The sequence below is a fragment of the Bufo bufo genome, chromosome 9, assembly GCF_905171765.1.
Source record: "Bufo bufo chromosome 9, aBufBuf1.1, whole genome shotgun sequence".
NCBI classification, from domain to species: Eukaryota; Metazoa; Chordata; class Amphibia; order Anura; family Bufonidae; genus Bufo; species Bufo bufo.
In genome coordinates, this window is record NC_053397.1 from 29,606,982 (window position 1) to 29,626,280 (window position 19,299).

The following is a 19,299-nucleotide window of genomic DNA, read 5'->3' on the forward strand; positions in this document are numbered from 1 at the left end:
TTCAATTACAAAGAGTATATTCTTATGTACCTCCATAACTCATGGGGAGCTTGAGGCGATAAAGAGATGAGGCGGCTTTATTAAAAAAGTCAAAAAGAAAATCCGCTCGTTGCCCACACAACCAATCACAGCGCAGCTTTCGTTTATCAAGAGCACTATCAGAAATGAAAGCAGTGCTGCGATTGGTTGTTATGGGCAACAAAGGCAGTGGCCCAGATTTAATAAGAATCTGTCTAAAAAGTGGGGCTCAAAGTAAGCAAACCAACAGCGGTCTATCCTTGCACCAAATTTATCAACCAACCTGAGCCCCTGTGATCAGTCTGGTTCAGGACTAAGTTTACATCATCTATTCTATAGGATTAGTAAGTCGGCCCCAGTGTTCATTTTACACAGATTTCCTTAAATCGCCCTTCTGTGGCCTTATTTATTAAAACTAACAGCAATATTGTCCATGCTGCCCATAGCAACCAATCCAAGCTCAGGTTTCATTCCTTAAATTGTGCTGGAAAAGTGAAAGCTAAGCTCTGATCGGTTGCTACGGGTGACCAGAACAGTCTTCCTGTAAATTACGCCATTATTCTTAGACTATAACTGATATTTTCAGTCGTGTTAGAAACAACGTAAATGGTGGATATCAACTACGTTATTAAGGTCATCAGTAATGGTCAATAAATATAAATATATTGGCCTGTGGATAGTTGCAAACAGTTCGGAATTAGCAGGGACTGTCCCTAATTTTCATAGACAGTCCCTGCAAATTTGGGCTGTCTTGGGCCAAAAATGGGTGGGGCATTATATAAGCCGTGCTGAGGGAATTCCTAGGGGAGTGGTATACTTGACCATAATTTACCAACTGTTATGTTGGTACCTAGGGTAGGTGGGAGGTATAACACCAATAGGTGTCCCGACCTGATAATATTCATGATAACTATCTATACCAAGTAGAAAATGTTTTAGGCCTCAAATGAGTGGGGCATTATGCAAGTACCACCCATAAATCTGTGGGAATTCCTAGGGGCGGAGTCTATTTCTCCCCAATTTATCAACTGTAATGTTGGTAACTATGGTAGGTGGGATGTATAGGACCAATAGGTGTTCCAACATGATAATGTTCCTAACCATCTATACTTAGTGGGAAATGTCTTGGGCCAAAAATGGGTGGGGAATTATTTAAGTACCGCCCATGAATGTGTGGTCCTACACAGATCGGTAGCATTCCTGGGGCGGGGTCTATTTGTCCCTAATACATCAACTGTAATATTGGTAGCTATAGTAGGTGGGATGTATAGGACCAACAGGTGTCCTGACATGATAATATTCATGACAACTCTGCCTGTACCTAGTAGGAAAGTTCTTAGGCCTCAAATGGGTGGGGCATTATGTAAGTACCACCCATAAATATGTGGTCCCACACAGATCGGGGGCATTTCCAGGGGTGGGGTCTATTTGTCCCTAATTTATCAACTGTAATGTTGGTAACAATGGTAGGTGGGATTTATATTACCAATAGGATTCAACATGATAACTATCTATACTTAGTAGGAAATGTCTAGGGCCAAAAATGGGTGGGTACAGTCCATAACTATATGGTCCCATATAGATTGGGAGCATTCCCAGGGGAGGGTGTACTTGTCCCTAATTTACCAAGTGCAATGCTGGTAACTATGGTAGGTGGGATGTATAGGACCAATAAGTTTCCCGACATGATAATATTCATGACAACTCCACCTGTACTTAGTAGGAAATGTCTTAGGCCTAAAATGTAAGTACCGCCCATAAATGAGGGGAATTCCTAGGGGCAGGGTCTATTTTTCCCTAATTTACCAACTGTAAGGTTGATAACTATGGTAGGAAGGATGTATAGGACCAATAGGCGTCCGACCTGAAAATACTCATGACAACTATCTGTACTTAGCGGGAAATGCCCACTGCGCGGTTAGAACTGGGGACATTTATTCACAATTAAACAAATATGAATTAAGAGGGAAAATTACACAGCAATTTAGTTTTCTCCGTAGTTGCCCACAGGAATTTAGTACAAAAAAAAAATTCTACCAATTTTTAGAAAAAGCTACCATCTTTATTGATTTCACTCTGCTATTAAAGATATAAATACCATGGTATCGGTGGATACATATTAATCCAAACCACATAAAAATGAGTCCAGCGTAGGTTTTTCATAGAGTAAAGGTGGACGTTTATTAACACTTGTTTCCTCATGTGGTATACGCTGTGTAACGGTACAGATATTTCCACAACTATCAAAAACTTGTAACAATCTATTAGAAACTAAAAAAAGTACCATAAATGCATAAAAAACCCCGCAATCTTGTTCCAACTACCACCCTTCATATAAGCGCCATACTTGCACTTTAACACAACCGCATGTCTTTCTGTACATTAGCCAAAAAAATAAAAGTTCCACCTGTAGCATCACATACAGTTCTGTACTTTAGAAAAGAGTTTTGCTCTTAAAGGGGTTGTCCCATCAGGCCGTTTCCACGGAGAGATGGGACGACCCATTTGGAAAAACCTCCAGTCTCCTGGCTAATTAAAAAAAATGTAACAGAGCTGTGACTGTGGCTATCAAACTTTCCTTTAGTCCCCCTGTGCTAGGGAGTACGCTTTTAAATACGGCACAGGTTTTCTTGCTTTTTTTTTTTTTTTTTAATAAAATACTACAGTTCCCTGCATACAATGCTGCATGCGAGTGCTTCTAAGTAGAGCACAGAAAATACACACCTCCCTCTGCTAGCTGTTCAGGAAATTGCATGGATGAGTACCATCCTTCCTATTATACATGAGCAACACAGGTAGTCACTCATGGCATGCAGGCAGGGGGGCTATGGAAGTAAATTGAAAATTAAAGGGAATGTGTCACAATTTTATGCGTGATATCTACACTTTTACTTCTTTTTTTTTTATATGCTGTCGATAGTCACATGGAATATTTAAAAAACCTCAAAGAATTGTAATGTCACATTTTTATGCTTTTTTTGATGATTAAAAAAAAAATAAAAAAATAAAGATTTCCATGTCACTATTTAAAAAAAAAAAAAAAAAATCAAAAATCTTGCACTAGGCATGAAATATGTAAAGACTTCCTGTTCTGTACAGGTAACTTTAAAGCAGTCATCTCATTATCACCACAGGCAGGATTACCATGACCGATAACACCTTCCTATAGATAGATAGATAGATAGATAGATAGATAGATAGATGCATAGATAGATAGAATCCGCCAGGTGATATCACAGCTTATCTTCTCCCTTCTGACCTCTGCACAGGTCACAGAGCATGCCCAGAAAACTCTCCAATAGGAGTCAATGAATCAGCTCCAATCTATTGTGTATGGCCCATGTGGCTGCTCTCAAAGAACAGGAAGTCTTGATACATTTGAAACCTAGTGGCCAGTGTGATATCTGTCAATGGAATATAAAAAATAATTAAAAAAAATTTAACATAAAAACTTGATTTAAGTAATTGGTCATTTTTGGATGACACATTCCCTTTAAGGTACTGTATTTTAATACATTCACATGCCCTTGCACACACAGTGGCTAAAACCCTGTTGCTGCCTCATGCCATGAGTTTACTAGGAGACCAGAGCTTAGCTTTAATGAGGCTGCGCAGGATTTAAAAAACATAGCTGATTTCTTCCTCAACAGCACCCCACCTGTCCAAAAGGTAGTAGGTAGGGATGAGCGAACCCGTGGAAGTTCAGGTTCGCAGAGTTCGGCCAAACTTCATGTCAAAGTTCAGGTTCGGGACCCAAACTTGACCCCGAACCCGGACCCCAATAAAGTAAATGGGGACCCGAACTTCACTTTATTATTTTCCGTTATAACATGGTTATAACGGAAAATAATAGCATTCTTAAGACAGAATGCTAAATAAAATGGCCATTGAGGGGTTAAAAATAATAAAAAAAAACCTCACCTCATCCACTTGATCGCGCAGCCGGTATCCTATTCTTTCTGCAGGACCTGCAAAAGGACCTGTGATGACGTCACCGCAGGTCCTTCTATCTTCATTCAGCAGGACCTGCGATGACGTCACCATTCTTACCACATGTTGTGCAGGTCCTGCAGAAAAAAAAAGGGTACCGGCTGCATGATCAAGTGGATGAGGTGAGATGTTTTTTTAATTATTTTTAACCCCTCAATGGCCATTTTATTTAGCATCCTGTCTTAAGAATGCTATTATTTTCCTTTATAACCATGTTATAATGGAAAAAAAATAAAAATCACCGGAACACCGAACCCGAACTTCAGTGAAAAAGCCCGGGTTCGGGTATCCGAACTCACAAAGTTCGGTACGAACCCGAACTTTGCAGTTCGGGTTCGTTCAACCCTAGTTGTAAGTGGTAATACAGCTCAACGCCATTGACTTAATGGAGTGGAGGTGCAATACCAGACAAAGCTTATGGAGATGGATGTAAATTCTTTGGAAAAGAAAAGTAGCCATATTTGTCTAGTTCTGCATAACCCCTTTAAGTGTACACGTCCTTGCAGTCCTATGTTCTGTGCATTGTTGTACAGAATTACGCTTCCATATCCTGCACCGTCATCCCAGCCCAAAAAATTATAGTACTGTACATTATTCTTCAAGTTAACGAAAACATCGGAAAAAATATTCATTTCAAAATTCGGGAAAAAAAAGAAAGTTAAGATTCGGAATATTACGATTGAAAAGAAAAGGATGGGTGATGTCACAACATGGAGCAGTGAGGTTAGTGATATGTACAGGACTCTTGAGCAAAGGTTAGTTCTATTTACAGAAGTTCTGAGCAAAGGAAACATTCTTTAGTAAGAAAAGTCAGTAGTTTTAAGGACACAGAAGATACTGGTTTAGCCCGAAGATGATAGATCTAGTCACCAACCTTGGTAAACACTGGATCTGTTGTCCATTCCTGTCTCATCTGGAAAATATGTACTTTGATCATAATCTTCTGTGGATGGCACTGTGGTTTGTAAAGGGACGGTACTTCCAGCAGGGGTACCCCAGTCACTGTCGTCTACTAAAGTAGTATTTTGTTTTTGCTCGGAGTCTATTAAAGTTTCATTAGTGCCGGGGTCTCGTTGGCCATCAGCACTTTCAGTAGTCATGGTGGACTCTGTGTGGTTCTGCACATCTGAAGACCGTGTGGCCACATCACCTTTCTCCTTCTTCTCACCGTCCTCGCCTTCCTCCTCCTGCTCTCGCTCACCCTCTTCCCCCTCGCCTTTTTGATCTTTGTCCCCCTCCTCGGCCCCTTCGCTGTTTTTTGTGGGAGAAGAGTCGTTGTCGGAGCCTGTGGACGGTAAAGGTTCAGTAGTAGACACGACAGGCCTTGCAGCCTGCTTACTGGCAGAAGAGGAAGTAGGGAGGCGAGTGGGCCACACAGTGCTAGGAAAAGAAGGTAAACCACCACCGCTAAACCCAAGACCAGCAAGCAGAGTACTTGTCACCACAGAGGCCACGGTAGCTTGGCTCCCACTTGAAGAAGGGCCCATCCCAGTGGCCATGGAAACAAAAGAAAAGGGGATGCCAGAGGAAGTCCAGGTGGAGGATCCAGAACTGATTGGAGCCATGTCAGCGGAGGAAGCAGGGGAAGCAGTAGGCTTGAAGAGGAAAGATCAGAAAAGAAGAGTCAGTACATTACCTGGCGCAACGCTTTTAGAAAGTGCACTGGTGGAAATCTTTCTCTGAACTTTCTTATTCTGTATTTAAGATAAAATAAGACACTGTTTTCAATCATAAGACATGCAGGGCAGGCTGGGACCTCAGGGGATTCATTAAAAATATATCACCAATTATTAAAGGGGTGGGCCGTGATTTTAAGAACGCTCTACCGGTCCCTGCCAATCCTGCAGCGATAAAGTCACCAACATCATTTAAGTGGCCTCTGTAGCCAATTACTGGCGGTACTTGTGCCGTTACAAGTAAGCATCATGAAGGCCAATTGAAATTAAAGACATATATGTCACATTATAACTGTAGGATCGGCAGCAGGGACCACCAAGGCTGCGATGTTGGAGAGGTGGAGGATTTAACGAGAGAGGATTTTTTATTTTATTTTTAAATCCCAGGCAACCCTTTTAAGAGCTGATGCTACAGGTCGTGAAATCAACCCCCTGTCCATATGAGTGCATATGGATGACTAACGGGAGGGCTGTAAGGACTGGTTCTCACTCTGGAAGATTCAGTAGGGACATTTATTACACGGTTCCTCATCGGGTGCAATGCAACCGCGCAGCTAAATGTATAGGTGCCACCATCATGGGCCTGCAATAACAACCATTTCCTTTCATTGTTCACACAACAGCTCGTCGGTATAGGTGGATAGGTCTTGGACTGAACATGGCCATATGGTAGGATTCAGTGGAGCACATTGCCATTTCTGGTGAAACATCACATCCTTCTGCAGCCCATTGTGAAATGATGTATTCACTAGAGATGAGCAAATTTCCGGTTATGAAATTAGTTTGCGATTCGTTTGCTGGTAAAAGGTGAATTGCATTATGGATTCCGTTACGAAACGGGGCGGATCCGTTATGCAGCCCATAGACTTCTATTATGACGGAATGAATAACGGATCGCCTCTAAAGGCATTCCGTTATGCATTCCGTCATAGAATTGTGTTATGGATTCCGTTGCCACGGACCATAACGCAATTCATTATTTTACCAGTAAACGAAGCGTGAACGAATTTCAAAATATGAAATTTGCTCATCTCTAATATTCCCCAGTTTTGTGGTCATTTAAAGGGGCTTTTTTCAAGATTCTGATTGTCAGGATAGGTTATTTATATCCGATCACTGAGGGTCAGACACTACAATAATCTCACCCATCAGCTCTTCCCTACAGCCTCTAGTGCTGGAATGGGACAGGAAGCACAGCTCCGTTCATATTGTAGTGGCCATACGGGGTTACTGCAGCTCAGTTACCATTCACTTCAGTGGGAACTGAGCTGCAGTAACCTAAGATGGCCACTACACTTTGAACGGAGCCGTGCTTCCTGTTTCATTCCAAGTGCTAGCTCTACTGCCGGACGTTGAAGGGAACAGCTGATCAATCATTAGGACCTGGAAAACCCCTTTAACTCTCATGCTGCCCTAACCACAGGCAGGTTCCCACATTACAATGAACTTTTACTCTGCTGCATCATTTTACAGAAATATTTTAAGAGAATTGCCCGCTGGGCAGTCAAGCCGAGCCAGGCGAGGAAATAATGGAGGGGACCCACCCCGAAAGGCTCTTCTTTGTAATGCTGCCTGCTGCTGTTTGTTTAAGGGAGCATGAAACTGATGACGGGCTCCTTTTAGGTAAAATGTAACCCTTGGCGAGGAGAAGGTGAAACTAATACTATATTGGAAAATTGCAAATAGTAAATCAGTCATATCACTATTAAAAAAAAATTCCATTTTGAAATCATCTTGCGTCTAGATTTTTGTAAGTTAAGAAAAATTTTATTAATCCAATAAAATAAAAAAAAAGAATCAAAAAATAAAGAAATTACAATATATGTTCTTCATAATGACTAAAGCAAAGAAATAAGCCCAAAAGAACAAGCCAATTTTTTGTGTTTGGCTTTTAATTACATTTGTGTCCACCGGATGTCACCATTGTCTCATCTACCGGCCGCACATATTCTCCTCTTTAACGTGCAGCTTAGCGATGTAAAAAATAAATATAAAAAATTGGCACAGACTGGAGAATAAGGATTTCCTAACAACATTCAATTTGCTTCCTCCGGACATAAGAGTTTAAGGTCTAAAGCAAAACTTGGATATATAAGTGCTACCTGTTATTATTACAGCTGTGGACAGCAGAGGGCAAGGTGCATGTGATAGGCTGGAGGAATACATCAGACAGATAAAAGGATAGATAGAAGAATAGATACATAGAGAGGGCTATAGAAACAGGGGATGGATGGATGTAAGATGGGCACAGAGCCCATTAAAACGGCTATTAAAAAGAGTGGAAAGAGATAGATAGAGAGAGAGGTAGATAGAGAGGTAGATAGATAGAGAGAGGTAGATAGATAGAGAGAGAGAGGTAGATAGAGAGAGAGAGAGAGGTAGATAGAGAGAGAGAGAGAGGTAGATAGAGAGAGAGAGAGAGGTAGATAGAGAGAGAGGTAGATAGAGAGAGAGGTAGATAGAGAGAGAGAGGTAGATAGAGAGAGAGAGGTAGATAGAGAGAGAGAGAGAGAGAGGTAGATAGAGAGAGAGGTAGATAGACAGATATGAGAGAGATAGACAGATATGAGAGAGATAGACAGATATGAGAGAGATAGACAGATATGAGAGAGATAGACAGATATGGACAGATAGCACGATTGCTCAAACCCTGCACTCCATTAATACAGGGGCACATAGGACTCTTCTTCTTGTGATCGGCGGGGGTGCCCAACGGGTAGACCTCTAATGATCAGACACATCCCTTAATCCTGTGGATAGGGCTTAAAGGGGTTCTTTGGAAATACTAATTTTTAACACGTGCCCACAGCCTGCCTTCGTAAACAGGAAATTCATACTTACCTGCTCCCTGCCGCTCCTCCGCTGTGTCCATGTTCCGATCCCCAGCTTGCTTTCTTCCAGTGCTGTATGGACATGGTTTCAGTGGTGATGTGGCCAGAAGCAGCAAGTCACCACTGAAGCCAGTCATTGGCTGCAGGGGAGCATGTGACCATGCCCATGTAGTGCCAGAAGAAAACAAGCTGGGGATCGGACTGGAGTGGCAGGGAGCAGGCCATGGGCACATGCTGAAAAATGAGCACTCCCAGAGAACCTCTAAGTTTAAATCTTGAGATAAGCCCTTTAAGCTTCAAGAAAACTGCCTCAAAACAGGCCAGAGTCCAGACGACTGGCTGAAGAATGGTTTATGGATAGAGATGAGCGAACTTCTGTTTTAAGTTCGGCGTCTAAAGTTCGGCTTCCGGTTAGCGGAGGATCCCGATATGGATTCCGAATTCCGTTGTGGTCCGTGGTAGCGGAATCAATAATGGCCATTATTGATTCCGCTACCACGGACCACAACGGAATTCGGAATCCATATCGGGATCCTCCGCTAACCGGAAGCCGAACTTTAGACGCCGAACTTAAAACAGAAGTTCGCTCATCTCTATTTATGGACATGGAGCATCACCATCACGCTGGAGAACCAAAAGACTTCTAGACATCAGAGAGGGAAGGCGTTCCTCTACTTACCACTCCTGTCTTCACAATCCTGGTCCCTTCAAATATTCGAGTTGTGTTGGCTGAAAAAAATGAAAGGAAAACTTGAGCATTCTTCCATATAGCAGAATAGTGTAGCGCAGTTTATGGTCTTTTATGGCCATGGGAGGTCCTCCTACCCCTGTCCCTTACTACTTCTGTCTTATGACAAGCCAATAAGGAGCTAGACAGATACTATGGAGGGTTTAAATTACAACATGTCTTCAGAATCCTAAATTTGTAATTTGATCAATCAGAAATTTTTTCAAAGGTTGAAAATGAGAGGACGTCTTAAAGGAAAGTGGATTAGCCGAAAAAAGCTTTAAAATGGACATCTACAATGTCCAAACTGGACTCAGAACGTGGACATTTAAAAGCGACTACACTAAACTCTAATATTCCTCTTGCAGGAACCCTAGACGCTGATGTACAGTGGATATAAAAAGTCTACACACCCCTGTTAAAACGTCAGGTTTCGGTGATGTAAAAAAAAAAGAGACAAAGATAAATCATTTCAGAACTTTTTCCACCTTAAGGCCTCATGCACACGACCGTATTTTTTTGCGGTCCGCAAAAATGGGTTCCGTTTTTCCATGACCGTTTTTTCGTCCGTGGGTCTTCCTTGATTTTTGGAGGATCCACGGACATGAAAAAACTTACTTAGCAATTTGTAGAAGCATTATACTTACCTGCGAGCTGCGATGTCTGCGTCCGGCCGGGAGCTCCTCCTACTGGTAAGTGACAGGTCATTAAGCAATGCACCGCACAGACCTGTCACTTACCAGTAGGAGGAGCTCCTGGCCGGACGCAGACATCGCAGCTCGCAGGTAAGTATAATGCTTCTACAAATTGCTAAGTAACCATGGCAACCGGGACTGCAGTAGAGTCCTGGTTGCCATGGTTACCGATCGGAGCCCCAGCGATTAAACTGGGACTCCGATCGGTACTCTCCGCTGCCACCAATGATAGGGGGGGAGATTTTAATTAGGAGGGGGAGGGAGGGGAGAGGGCCCACTGGCCACCAACGAATTAACTACAGGGGAGGGAGGGGGGGGGGCCACTGGCCACCAACGAGTTAACTACAGGGGAGGGAGGGGGGGCCCACTGGCCACCAACGAGTTAACTACAGGGGAGGGAGGGGGGGCCCACTGGCCACCAACGAGTTAACTACAGGGGAGGGAGGGGGGCCCACTGGCCACCAATGAGTTAACTACAGGGGAGGGAGGGGGGCCCACTGGCCACCAATGAGTTAACTACAGGGGAGGGAGGGGGGGGGGCGGCCGCACTGGTCACCAATGTGTTAACTACAGGGGGGGGGGGCTGCAGCAGGGGGCAGTCATGTACACAGTTCTTTTAGTATATTCTAACCTGAAGCGTCCCCATCACCATGGGAACGCCTCTGTGTTAGAATATACTGTCGGATCTGAGTTTTCACGAAGTGAAAACGCAGCTCTGAAAAAGCTTTTATGCAGACGGATCTTCGGATCCGTCTGTATTAAAGTAACCTACGGACACGGATGCCAATCTTGTGTGCATCCGTGTTCTTTCACGGACCCATTGACTTGAATGGGTCCGTGAACCATTGTCCGTCAAAAAAATAGGACAGGTCATATTTTTTTGACGGACAGGATACACTGATCACGGTCTCTGCTGCAAAACGGTGCATTTTCCGATTTTTCCACGGACCCATTGAAAGTCAACGGGTCCGCGAAAAAAAAACGAAAAACGGCACAACGGCCACGGATGCACACAACGGTCGTGTGCATGAGGCCTTAATGTGACCTATAAACTGTACCACTCAATTGAAAAACAAACTGGAATCTTTAAGGTGGAGGGAAGAAAACAAAACAAAAAAATAATAATAATGTGGTTGCATAAGTGTGCACACCCTCTTATAACTGGGGATGTAGCTGTGTTCAGAATTAAGCAATCACATTCACAATCATGTTAAATAGGAGTCAGTATACACCGGCCATTATTTAAAGTTCCTCTGATTAACCCCAAATAAAGTTCAGCTGCTCTAGTTGGTCTTTCCTAAAATTTTCTTAGTCGCATCCCACAGCAAAAGCTATGGTTCACAGAGAAAATATGGCACAACATTGACATTACAAAGAACTGGACGGCCCTCCAAAATTGATGAAAAGACGAGAAGAAAACTGGTCTGGGAGGCTACTGAGAGGCCTACAGCAACATTAAAGGAGCTGCAGGAATATCTGGCAAATACTGGCTGTGTGGTACATGTGACAACAATTTCCCGCATTCTTCATATGTCTGGGCTATGGGGTAGAGTGGCAAGACGAAAGCCTTTTCTTACGAAGAAAAACATCCAAGCCAGGCTACATTTTGCAAAAACACATCTGAAGTCTCCCAAAAGCATGTGGGAAAAGGTCTGAAGAAACCAAGGTTGAACTTTTTGGCCATAATTCCAAAAGATATGTTTGGCGCAAAAACAACACTGCACATCACCAAAAGAACACCATTCCCACAGTGAAGCATGGTGGTGGCAGCATCATGCTGCGGGGCTGTTTTTCTTCAGATGGAACTGGGGCCTTAGTTAAGCTAGAGGGAATTATGAACAGTTCCAAATACCAGTCATTATTGGCACAAAACCTTCAGGCTTCTGCTAGAAAGCTGAACATTAAGAGGAACTTCATCTTTCAGCATGACAACGACCCAAAGCATACATCCAAATCAACAAAGGAATGGCTTCACCAGAAGAAGATTCAAGTTTTGGAATGGCCCAGCCAGAGCCCAGACCTGAATCCGATTGAAAATCTGTGGGGTGATCTGAAGAGGGCTGTGCCCAGGAGAAGTCCTCACAATCTAACAGATCTGTTTTTGCAAAGAAGAGTGGGCAAATCTTGCCAAGTCAAAATGTGCCATGCTGATGGACTCATACCCAAAAAGACTGAGTGCTGTAATAAAATCAAAAGGTGCTTCAACAAAGTATTAGTTTAAGGGTGTGCACACTTATGCAACTATATTATTTTATTTTTATATTTTTACTTCCCTCTACCTAAAATATTTCAGTTTGCTTTTCAATTGAGTTGTACAGTTTATAGGTCGCATTAAAAGGTGGAAAAAGTTCTGAAATTATTTATCTTTGTCTCTTTTTTTACATTACAGAAACCTGACATTTTAACAGGGGTGTGTAGACTTTTTATATCCACTGTATGAGATGTTTGGTAGGGTTTCCACAATGAAAAGCTGGGGTCACTAGGTTGGAGAAATGGTTTAAGAGCCTTTAAGCTGCCCATCTCTTCAGATGATAGCTCTTCCTCTTGACTCCCCCTCACATGCACCCCCAGTTTGGACGAGTGTGCATGTGATTTCAATGAGAGGAGAATAAACTGCTGCCAGAAACCTCTAGCAGCAGCTCATTTCTCTCGAAAACAGGGTCAGACTGGGAACATAAAGTGGACCTGAAAAATAAACTAAACGTGACCCCATGTTGTAGGTAAATCCATGGCAGAAGGCAGGTCCAACCAGCAATGAGTTCTGCCTGACAAAATACCACCCCGGCAAAACCAAATAGCACAGTACAGCACAATATACTGCTTCCCCTGCCGCAGTATTAAACTGTATCACCATCCTAGGGACAGCAATAGAGTTGAATTCAGGATGGTACCTGTGGCCGCCGGCCAGGTGCATATGTACCTGGGGTTCCTAGCATTAACACTGAGGGCATCAGATTGTTATGTACCCAGATGGCAACCATCGGTAGGGCTCAGACGGCCCACCGGGAATTTTCTCTGTAGGGTCTATGGCCAGTCCGCCTTTGCTTCAGAACAAAAGGATGGGGCCTGTTGAACTCCAATATGCTCAATCCTTCTATTCCCTAGCATCTGCTGTTGGGGAAGAGTTGGGAGACGCCATACAATTTTATAGTTGGTGGGTTCGGCTGACACCAGTCTAATTTGTATGGTCATTTTCAAGGTGTTCTGTTAACTCTGTTAACCTAAATAAAGGGGGCTGGGCATGATCTCAAAGTTAAAAAAAAGCAACAAAAAACAGATGCCATAGGTCGAGTGCATCATCACAAGTCATGTTCAGTGCACGCACAGTGATGCGAGGTGCACTGGCCTCAACTTAATCTGCAAACTGCCTAGTGTGCCTGTAGGTAAGTCTGGCACTGTATGTCTTTATGGCACTGCCATATCATTTTACACTATTATAAGAACCACCAGAATCAGTTGTAAGCAGGTTTTTACATTATAAATATCTGAATACATCCACAAAAGAGCAATACTTTCAATTGAAACAGGACTGAATGTTTACGGCTCGAGTGAAGGACATCAGGGAACTGTAAGAAGGTACAAGGAATCATCGTGGATGATAGGTACGTGTCACCGAGGTTCCTGGCCTCGGTGGAGTAAGAGCTGGTTTTTGTGTGTCAGCAGCAGTTGCTGTTTGACACCTTGGTACATAGCATGGCTGTAATAGCTGATCCAGGACGGCTCTTACTGGGAGTAGTCAAAGTGCTGGGTGGGTGACTACTCCCCATGTTCCAGGCGGGGTTTTGCCAGGCATAAAAAACAGCCAGAACTGCTAGTTGGAAAGGATTACCGCCGTCTGGCAGTGGAGCTCAGGAGGTCTGTGTGCTGGGATCTGGGGCCTGTGCTGGGCTGGAAAGCGGAGACCCGTGTGTCAGGAGAACACGCTGCCTAAAGCCTGTATTTTAACTTTCTGAGGCAGAACTGCCACCAAGGTGACTTTTGTTTTATTAACTTGCCATTGGGTGTGAAGTAACACCAACACTGCAAAAGTGATGTTTTATTTTTGGCATCATGTGTGAATAAACACTGAAGTTTGAAGTACGAACTTGTATTTTGCCACTATACTGTGCCCGCTTATCCTAACTACCAGAGAGAATCGCCACAATTGGTGGAGGATGCGGGCATTAGCAGTGAGGCTGGCGTGAACGCCAAAATATTTTTTGGTTCGCATTTTTGGGCACGGTGGTATATCATATCAAACCAGCGGTATTACAACCCGTGTCCCATGACAAAATGGAGGCTGTTGTGAAGGCCCTCATGGAGGCTAATCTGCAGCAGCGAGAGACAAACCTGCAACAATGGGAGGCTAACAAGCAGCAGCAAGAGACCAACCAGTTGCTGCTACAACACGTGATGGCTTTGCAGACAGCAGGAGCAACCCCGAGCGTCCACGATGCCCGGAAGGCAGTCCGTGTGGTGATTCCTAAGATGACACCCGCAGACGACATCGAAACCTACCTGGCGATGTACGAGAAAGTGGCCACAAGGGAGAAGCTACCCCAAGACCGGTGGGCTGAGGTCGTCGCTCCGTTCCTGGCATCCGATTCCCAGCGGGTGTATTTTGACTTGCCAGGCGATCAAGTGGCCGACTACCAAAAAGTGATGGATGAGATTTTGGCGAGACTGGAGGTGAATGTGTTGTTCCGGGCCCAGCGGGTACATCACTGGGGGTTTAAGCCGGCTGATCCTGCGAGACCCCAGTATTATGACTTACTCCACCTTTTGCAAAAGTGGTTACAGCCTGAGGTGCTGAGTCCCATGGCTATGATGGATAGACTATTGGCCGATATCTTCTGGAGGGCTTTGCCACCCCCTCTCCAGCAATGGATCGGCCAGGTGTCTCCAGGTTATGCCCTTGAGATGGTCGACCTGGTGGAACGCTATGAGGCTACCTGGAATCTACAGGAGGGTTCTTTTGGGAGGGGGGGGCAGTCAAATCCTGTAAATCTCCACCCCAGACACGACGACTTGTGTCAACCAAACCCGCCCGGGATGTACCCCCTATGGATCCGGCTCAGATAGTCTGCTGGCGCTGTCGGGAGCCTGGCCATGTACAACCTGAAAGTCCACATCAGGTGGAACCCATGGACACGAACTATGGCTTCCGTCAGTCGTTATATGCCAGGAAGCTGTGTGCAGTGGGTACCCCAGAAACTCTAAATCACTTGTGCCAGTTGGAGGTTGGAGACACTCCAGCGGAGGCCCTGCTGTACTCTGAGTCTGGTGTCCCTAGTAAGGGCTCCCCTGGTACAGTCTGTGTATACTGGCCGGAAAGTCGGGGTCATGTGCATTTATGGGGACTTAAAAGACTATCCCACCGCCCTGGTGTCTCTAACCACGGTGGCCGGCAGGTGGACTCACGAAGTGGCAGTAGCCACAAACTTACACTACGAACTTATAATAGGGAGAGACTTCCCTGGTTTCCCGGCACTGTGGCCTGCTATGAAAGTGACCGATACCCATGAGACAGGGGTAACCCCAGCAGAGTGGCCTAGCTCCGGGGAGAGGCCAGAACCCTGGGAACCCGAGGCAGAAGGGCCAGCGGTAGGGGTGACCGCCACTTCGGTGGAAGAGGGGGAGACAACCCCGCTAAGTGTGATGGTGCGAGACGTGGAGGACTGGTTCTGAATTGGCAGACCTCAATGTCTCTGGTGATAATTTTGGTACTGCACAACATCGGGACCCCACCCTATCCAGAGCCTGGGAAAATGTGTTAATAGTAGATGGTGAACCACAACAAGCTGGGGCAGAGTCAGTGTTCCCCCGTTTTGTGGTTCAGCAGGATATGTTGTATCAGGTAAACCAGCTGCGGGGTGAACCCATTGAACAGTTGGTGCTGCCCCAGGCTTATCGCAAACTCGTGTTAGAGTTGGCCCACCAACATGTTCTCGGGGGTCATCTGGGAATGCAGAAAACACAGGACCAGATTCTACAATTGTTTTACTGGCCCAGTGTGTTTAGGGAGGTGGACGAATTCTGTAAATTTTGCCCGACCTGCCAGGCAACTAGCCCCAGAACCTTTTCTGTAGTCCCTTGGTACCTCTCCCGATCATTGAGGTACCGTTTGAGCATATCGCTATGGACCTCGTAGGCCCAGCACCAAAGTCCGCTAGAGGACACCAACACATCTTGATCGTCCTAGACTACGCCACTCGGTACCCGGATGCCACTGCGACATACATCGGCTAAACTGATAGCTAAGGAGCTAATGGAAATGTTCTCCCGAGTGGGGCTACCTAAAGAGGTTCTGACTGACCAGGGGACCCCCTTTTATGTCCAAGGTGATGAGGGAACTCTGTAAATTGCTGCACATAAAACAGCTACGGACATGTGTTTACCATCCGCAAACAGACGGTCTGGTAGAAAGGTTAACCAAACATTAAAAAATATGTTGAAAAGGGTGGTGGCTAAAGATGGGAAGGACTGGGACCTTCTTCTGCCCTATCTCCTGTTCGAGAGGTACCCCAGATCTCTACTTGGTTCTCGCCCTTCGAACTGCTATATGGCAGAAACCCTCGCGGTCTCTTGGATGGGAAAAACAACCCACTCTGTATAAAAAGTGTAAAAGTATCCTAACTACTAGAGCGAATCCCCACAGAACGTAAAATAACAAAAAGGTGACAGAATAACAGTGACAAATGGACCGTTACACATGCATTTGTAAGAAATTGCCTTTAATGTGATGCAGCTTTATGCAATGCAACTTTCTAATATTCTTTACGTATGAATTCATTTTCGAGATCTCTGCTTACCATCAGTGAACAGAAGAACCGTTTTTCTCTACTCCCACAGAACACCCCATAACAGTGTACGCCATCAGGTTCGGTTCTGACTGGCAGCTCGTAACCAAACCAGAGTTCGGATCCATCCAAGTTTTTCAGTTTAAAAAATCAAATACCAAAGTTATTCAATGAAGTCTTGCGGGACTTCGCGAATAACTTTGCATAATCGGAAATTGTATATTTTAATGCTGTACGGAGACAGATCTCCGTACAGCATTATTCCGAGCAAAGAGACTTTGGATCTAGGATTTTTTCCTAACAGCATTTATAGATGATTTACGGCAGCCACCATGGGCCATAGACACAATGGACAGGAGATGACCTCATTGGCTTCTATTGGTGAGTTTTCTAAGCAGAGGTCAAGAGGGAGTAGATAAGCTGTGATAGCACCTATTGGTAATGTGTTTATTTATCTATCTATGTGATAGCTGTCATTCTAATCATGTCTGTAATAAGCAGATAACTGCAGTAAAGCGATCTGTACAGAGCAACAAGTCTCACCTATTAGTCTTAGTGGTCAGGATTATAATATATATATTTTTTTAATATAGATATAGACACAGAAAATTAAAAAGAACAACCAAAAATTCTTCAATAAAGACACAATTTAAAAAAATAGGTTATTTACTGATGGCTCATCCCCTTTAAAAGGGACTCTACCATTTAAAAAATGTTTTAGGTTTGTAAACAACCCATATTTTATGTAATTTAATTTATTTATTTTTAACCAGAAAATGGGTGGATGGTTTTCTGGATATAATTTTTTTAAAGTCACTACATGTATTCCACTTCTTGTCCTGGCTCTTTAACTTATAGCACAGCAAAGTCTCCATTAACTCTCTCAGTCAGACCACTCACTCCGACCAGAGAGAGCCCCCCATTAGTTACTTAGTTAAAGCATCGCACATTACACTAATCAATGCAATACTCTTCTGTAGACATCTTTATTTAGGCCTATCAAGAGAACAATACAGCTGCGAAACTGACATCCCAATTCTACAAATACTATTAATAATGAGGATTACCCTTCAGAGAACATCTTCCTCTCACAGCAGCAGTAAACTGACACTGGGTTACTTATCTGTATAGGAGTTTTGCCTGCTGCAAAAGGGCAGCATTTTATATTTATTTCTCAGTGGCATAGCACTGCATAAATGAAAGAAAAAAAATGGCAAAAAAATTAAATAAAAAATAGTTTTTTATGAATATTGCATTTATAACAAAAAAAATATAAAAAATCTGACTAAAGTGTACCTTTTAAGGGACTTATTCATTCGGAACTACATTTCATGAATTTCTGCAAATCTAAAGGGTCTGCGTTCTCCCACCTGATGAATTTGGATATTAATGGACATCCTCACAAGCAACCGATACCCATGTTCTCAACTCTGGTTGGGTCACCGGTAAAGAAAGTTCTGATGCATGGGGTAAGTAACGTTCTGTAGCTCTGGGCCTCTCTAGAGCCAACAACAGATGCACTAATTAAGCTTAACAGATTGATTTAGGATCTTATGTGAAGACTTGCAAGTTCAGCAGCTCTCGCTCCATTACTCCTCTGTAGGGGCTGTCAGCAGGCAGTGTCTATCCAGATTAATTTTCAGGTTTTCCATCCATGAAAGCATCAACTTTTTTTTTTTTTACACTGTACAAAGTACCCAGTAAATATTTACTTAATTTCGGATTTTGGAGAAACAGTGCCAGGCTTGCTATGGACATCTGGCAGGTCAGTCGCTGCCATAAACTTCAGGCACGTTGTCAAACAATGGGTTAATTTACTTTGCATATCTTAATTACAGAGTGCAACATGCCTATCTGATTTCTGACAGCTCAATTTTAAAGCACCGTAAAAGCCGTTACCATAAAAAAGGGAAATTAATTGGCCTGATTTACAGATTATAAGAGGTTCCGACAAAACAAAAAGCGATGAGAATTCTAAACAAAAACCATTAAAAAAAAATACATTTTGTAAACAAACGGTTGTAAAAAAGTGAAAATATATACCAAATTCATAAGATACTGCTAAAGAAAGTAAGGGCACCATACAATTTAAAAAATTAATACTATTCCTGAACTTTATCCCTAACACCCAACCCCTCTAAAGACTGTAAATGGCATATACAGTGGTGCTTAAAGTTTGTGAACCCTTGAGAAATTTCTGTATTGCTGCATAAATGTAACCTAAAACTACATAAGATTCTCACACAAGTCCTAAAAGTAGGACAAATGAGTCAAAAATATTAGGTCTTATTAGAAAACGATAGGGGATAACTATTAGATCGGTGGGGGTCCTACTGCTGGGACCCCTGCCAAATCACTAGAATGGGGGCCCTGTACTCCATGTAGCCCCCATGAAATGGAGAGAAATGTGCGCCACAGCTCTATTCATTTCTATGAGAGCACCAGAGATAGCCTACTATGGTGCTATAGTGTTAAGCGAATCAAAGTATCTGACGAGGACTTCGTTTTGAATTTCAGAGAAAATTAGATTCGCCACTAAGCCGAATTTCCTCGTGCTTCGTGGTAACGAATCAACTTTCCCTG

General features: G+C 43.6%; 1 protein-coding gene across 2 annotated transcripts in view; it reads right to left on the reverse strand.

Moving 5' to 3' along the window:
- Nucleotides 1-19,299, reverse strand: part of PTPRG (protein tyrosine phosphatase receptor type G) — a 494,056-nt gene that overhangs the window by 117,258 nt on the left and 357,499 nt on the right. Inside the window, exons 11-13 of one of the 2 annotated variants that reach the window (XM_040407764.1) lie at nt 9,195-9,244; nt 5,645-5,702; nt 4,883-5,293 (exon numbers count right to left, since the gene is read on the reverse strand). In XM_040407764.1, coding sequence (XP_040263698.1) covers nt 4,883-5,293; nt 5,645-5,702; nt 9,195-9,244 — 519 coding nt within the window. Of the gene's footprint in view, nt 1-4,882; nt 5,604-5,644; nt 5,703-9,194; nt 9,245-19,299 lie in introns of both variants that reach the window. The other variant, XM_040407763.1, reaches the window with a different exon arrangement.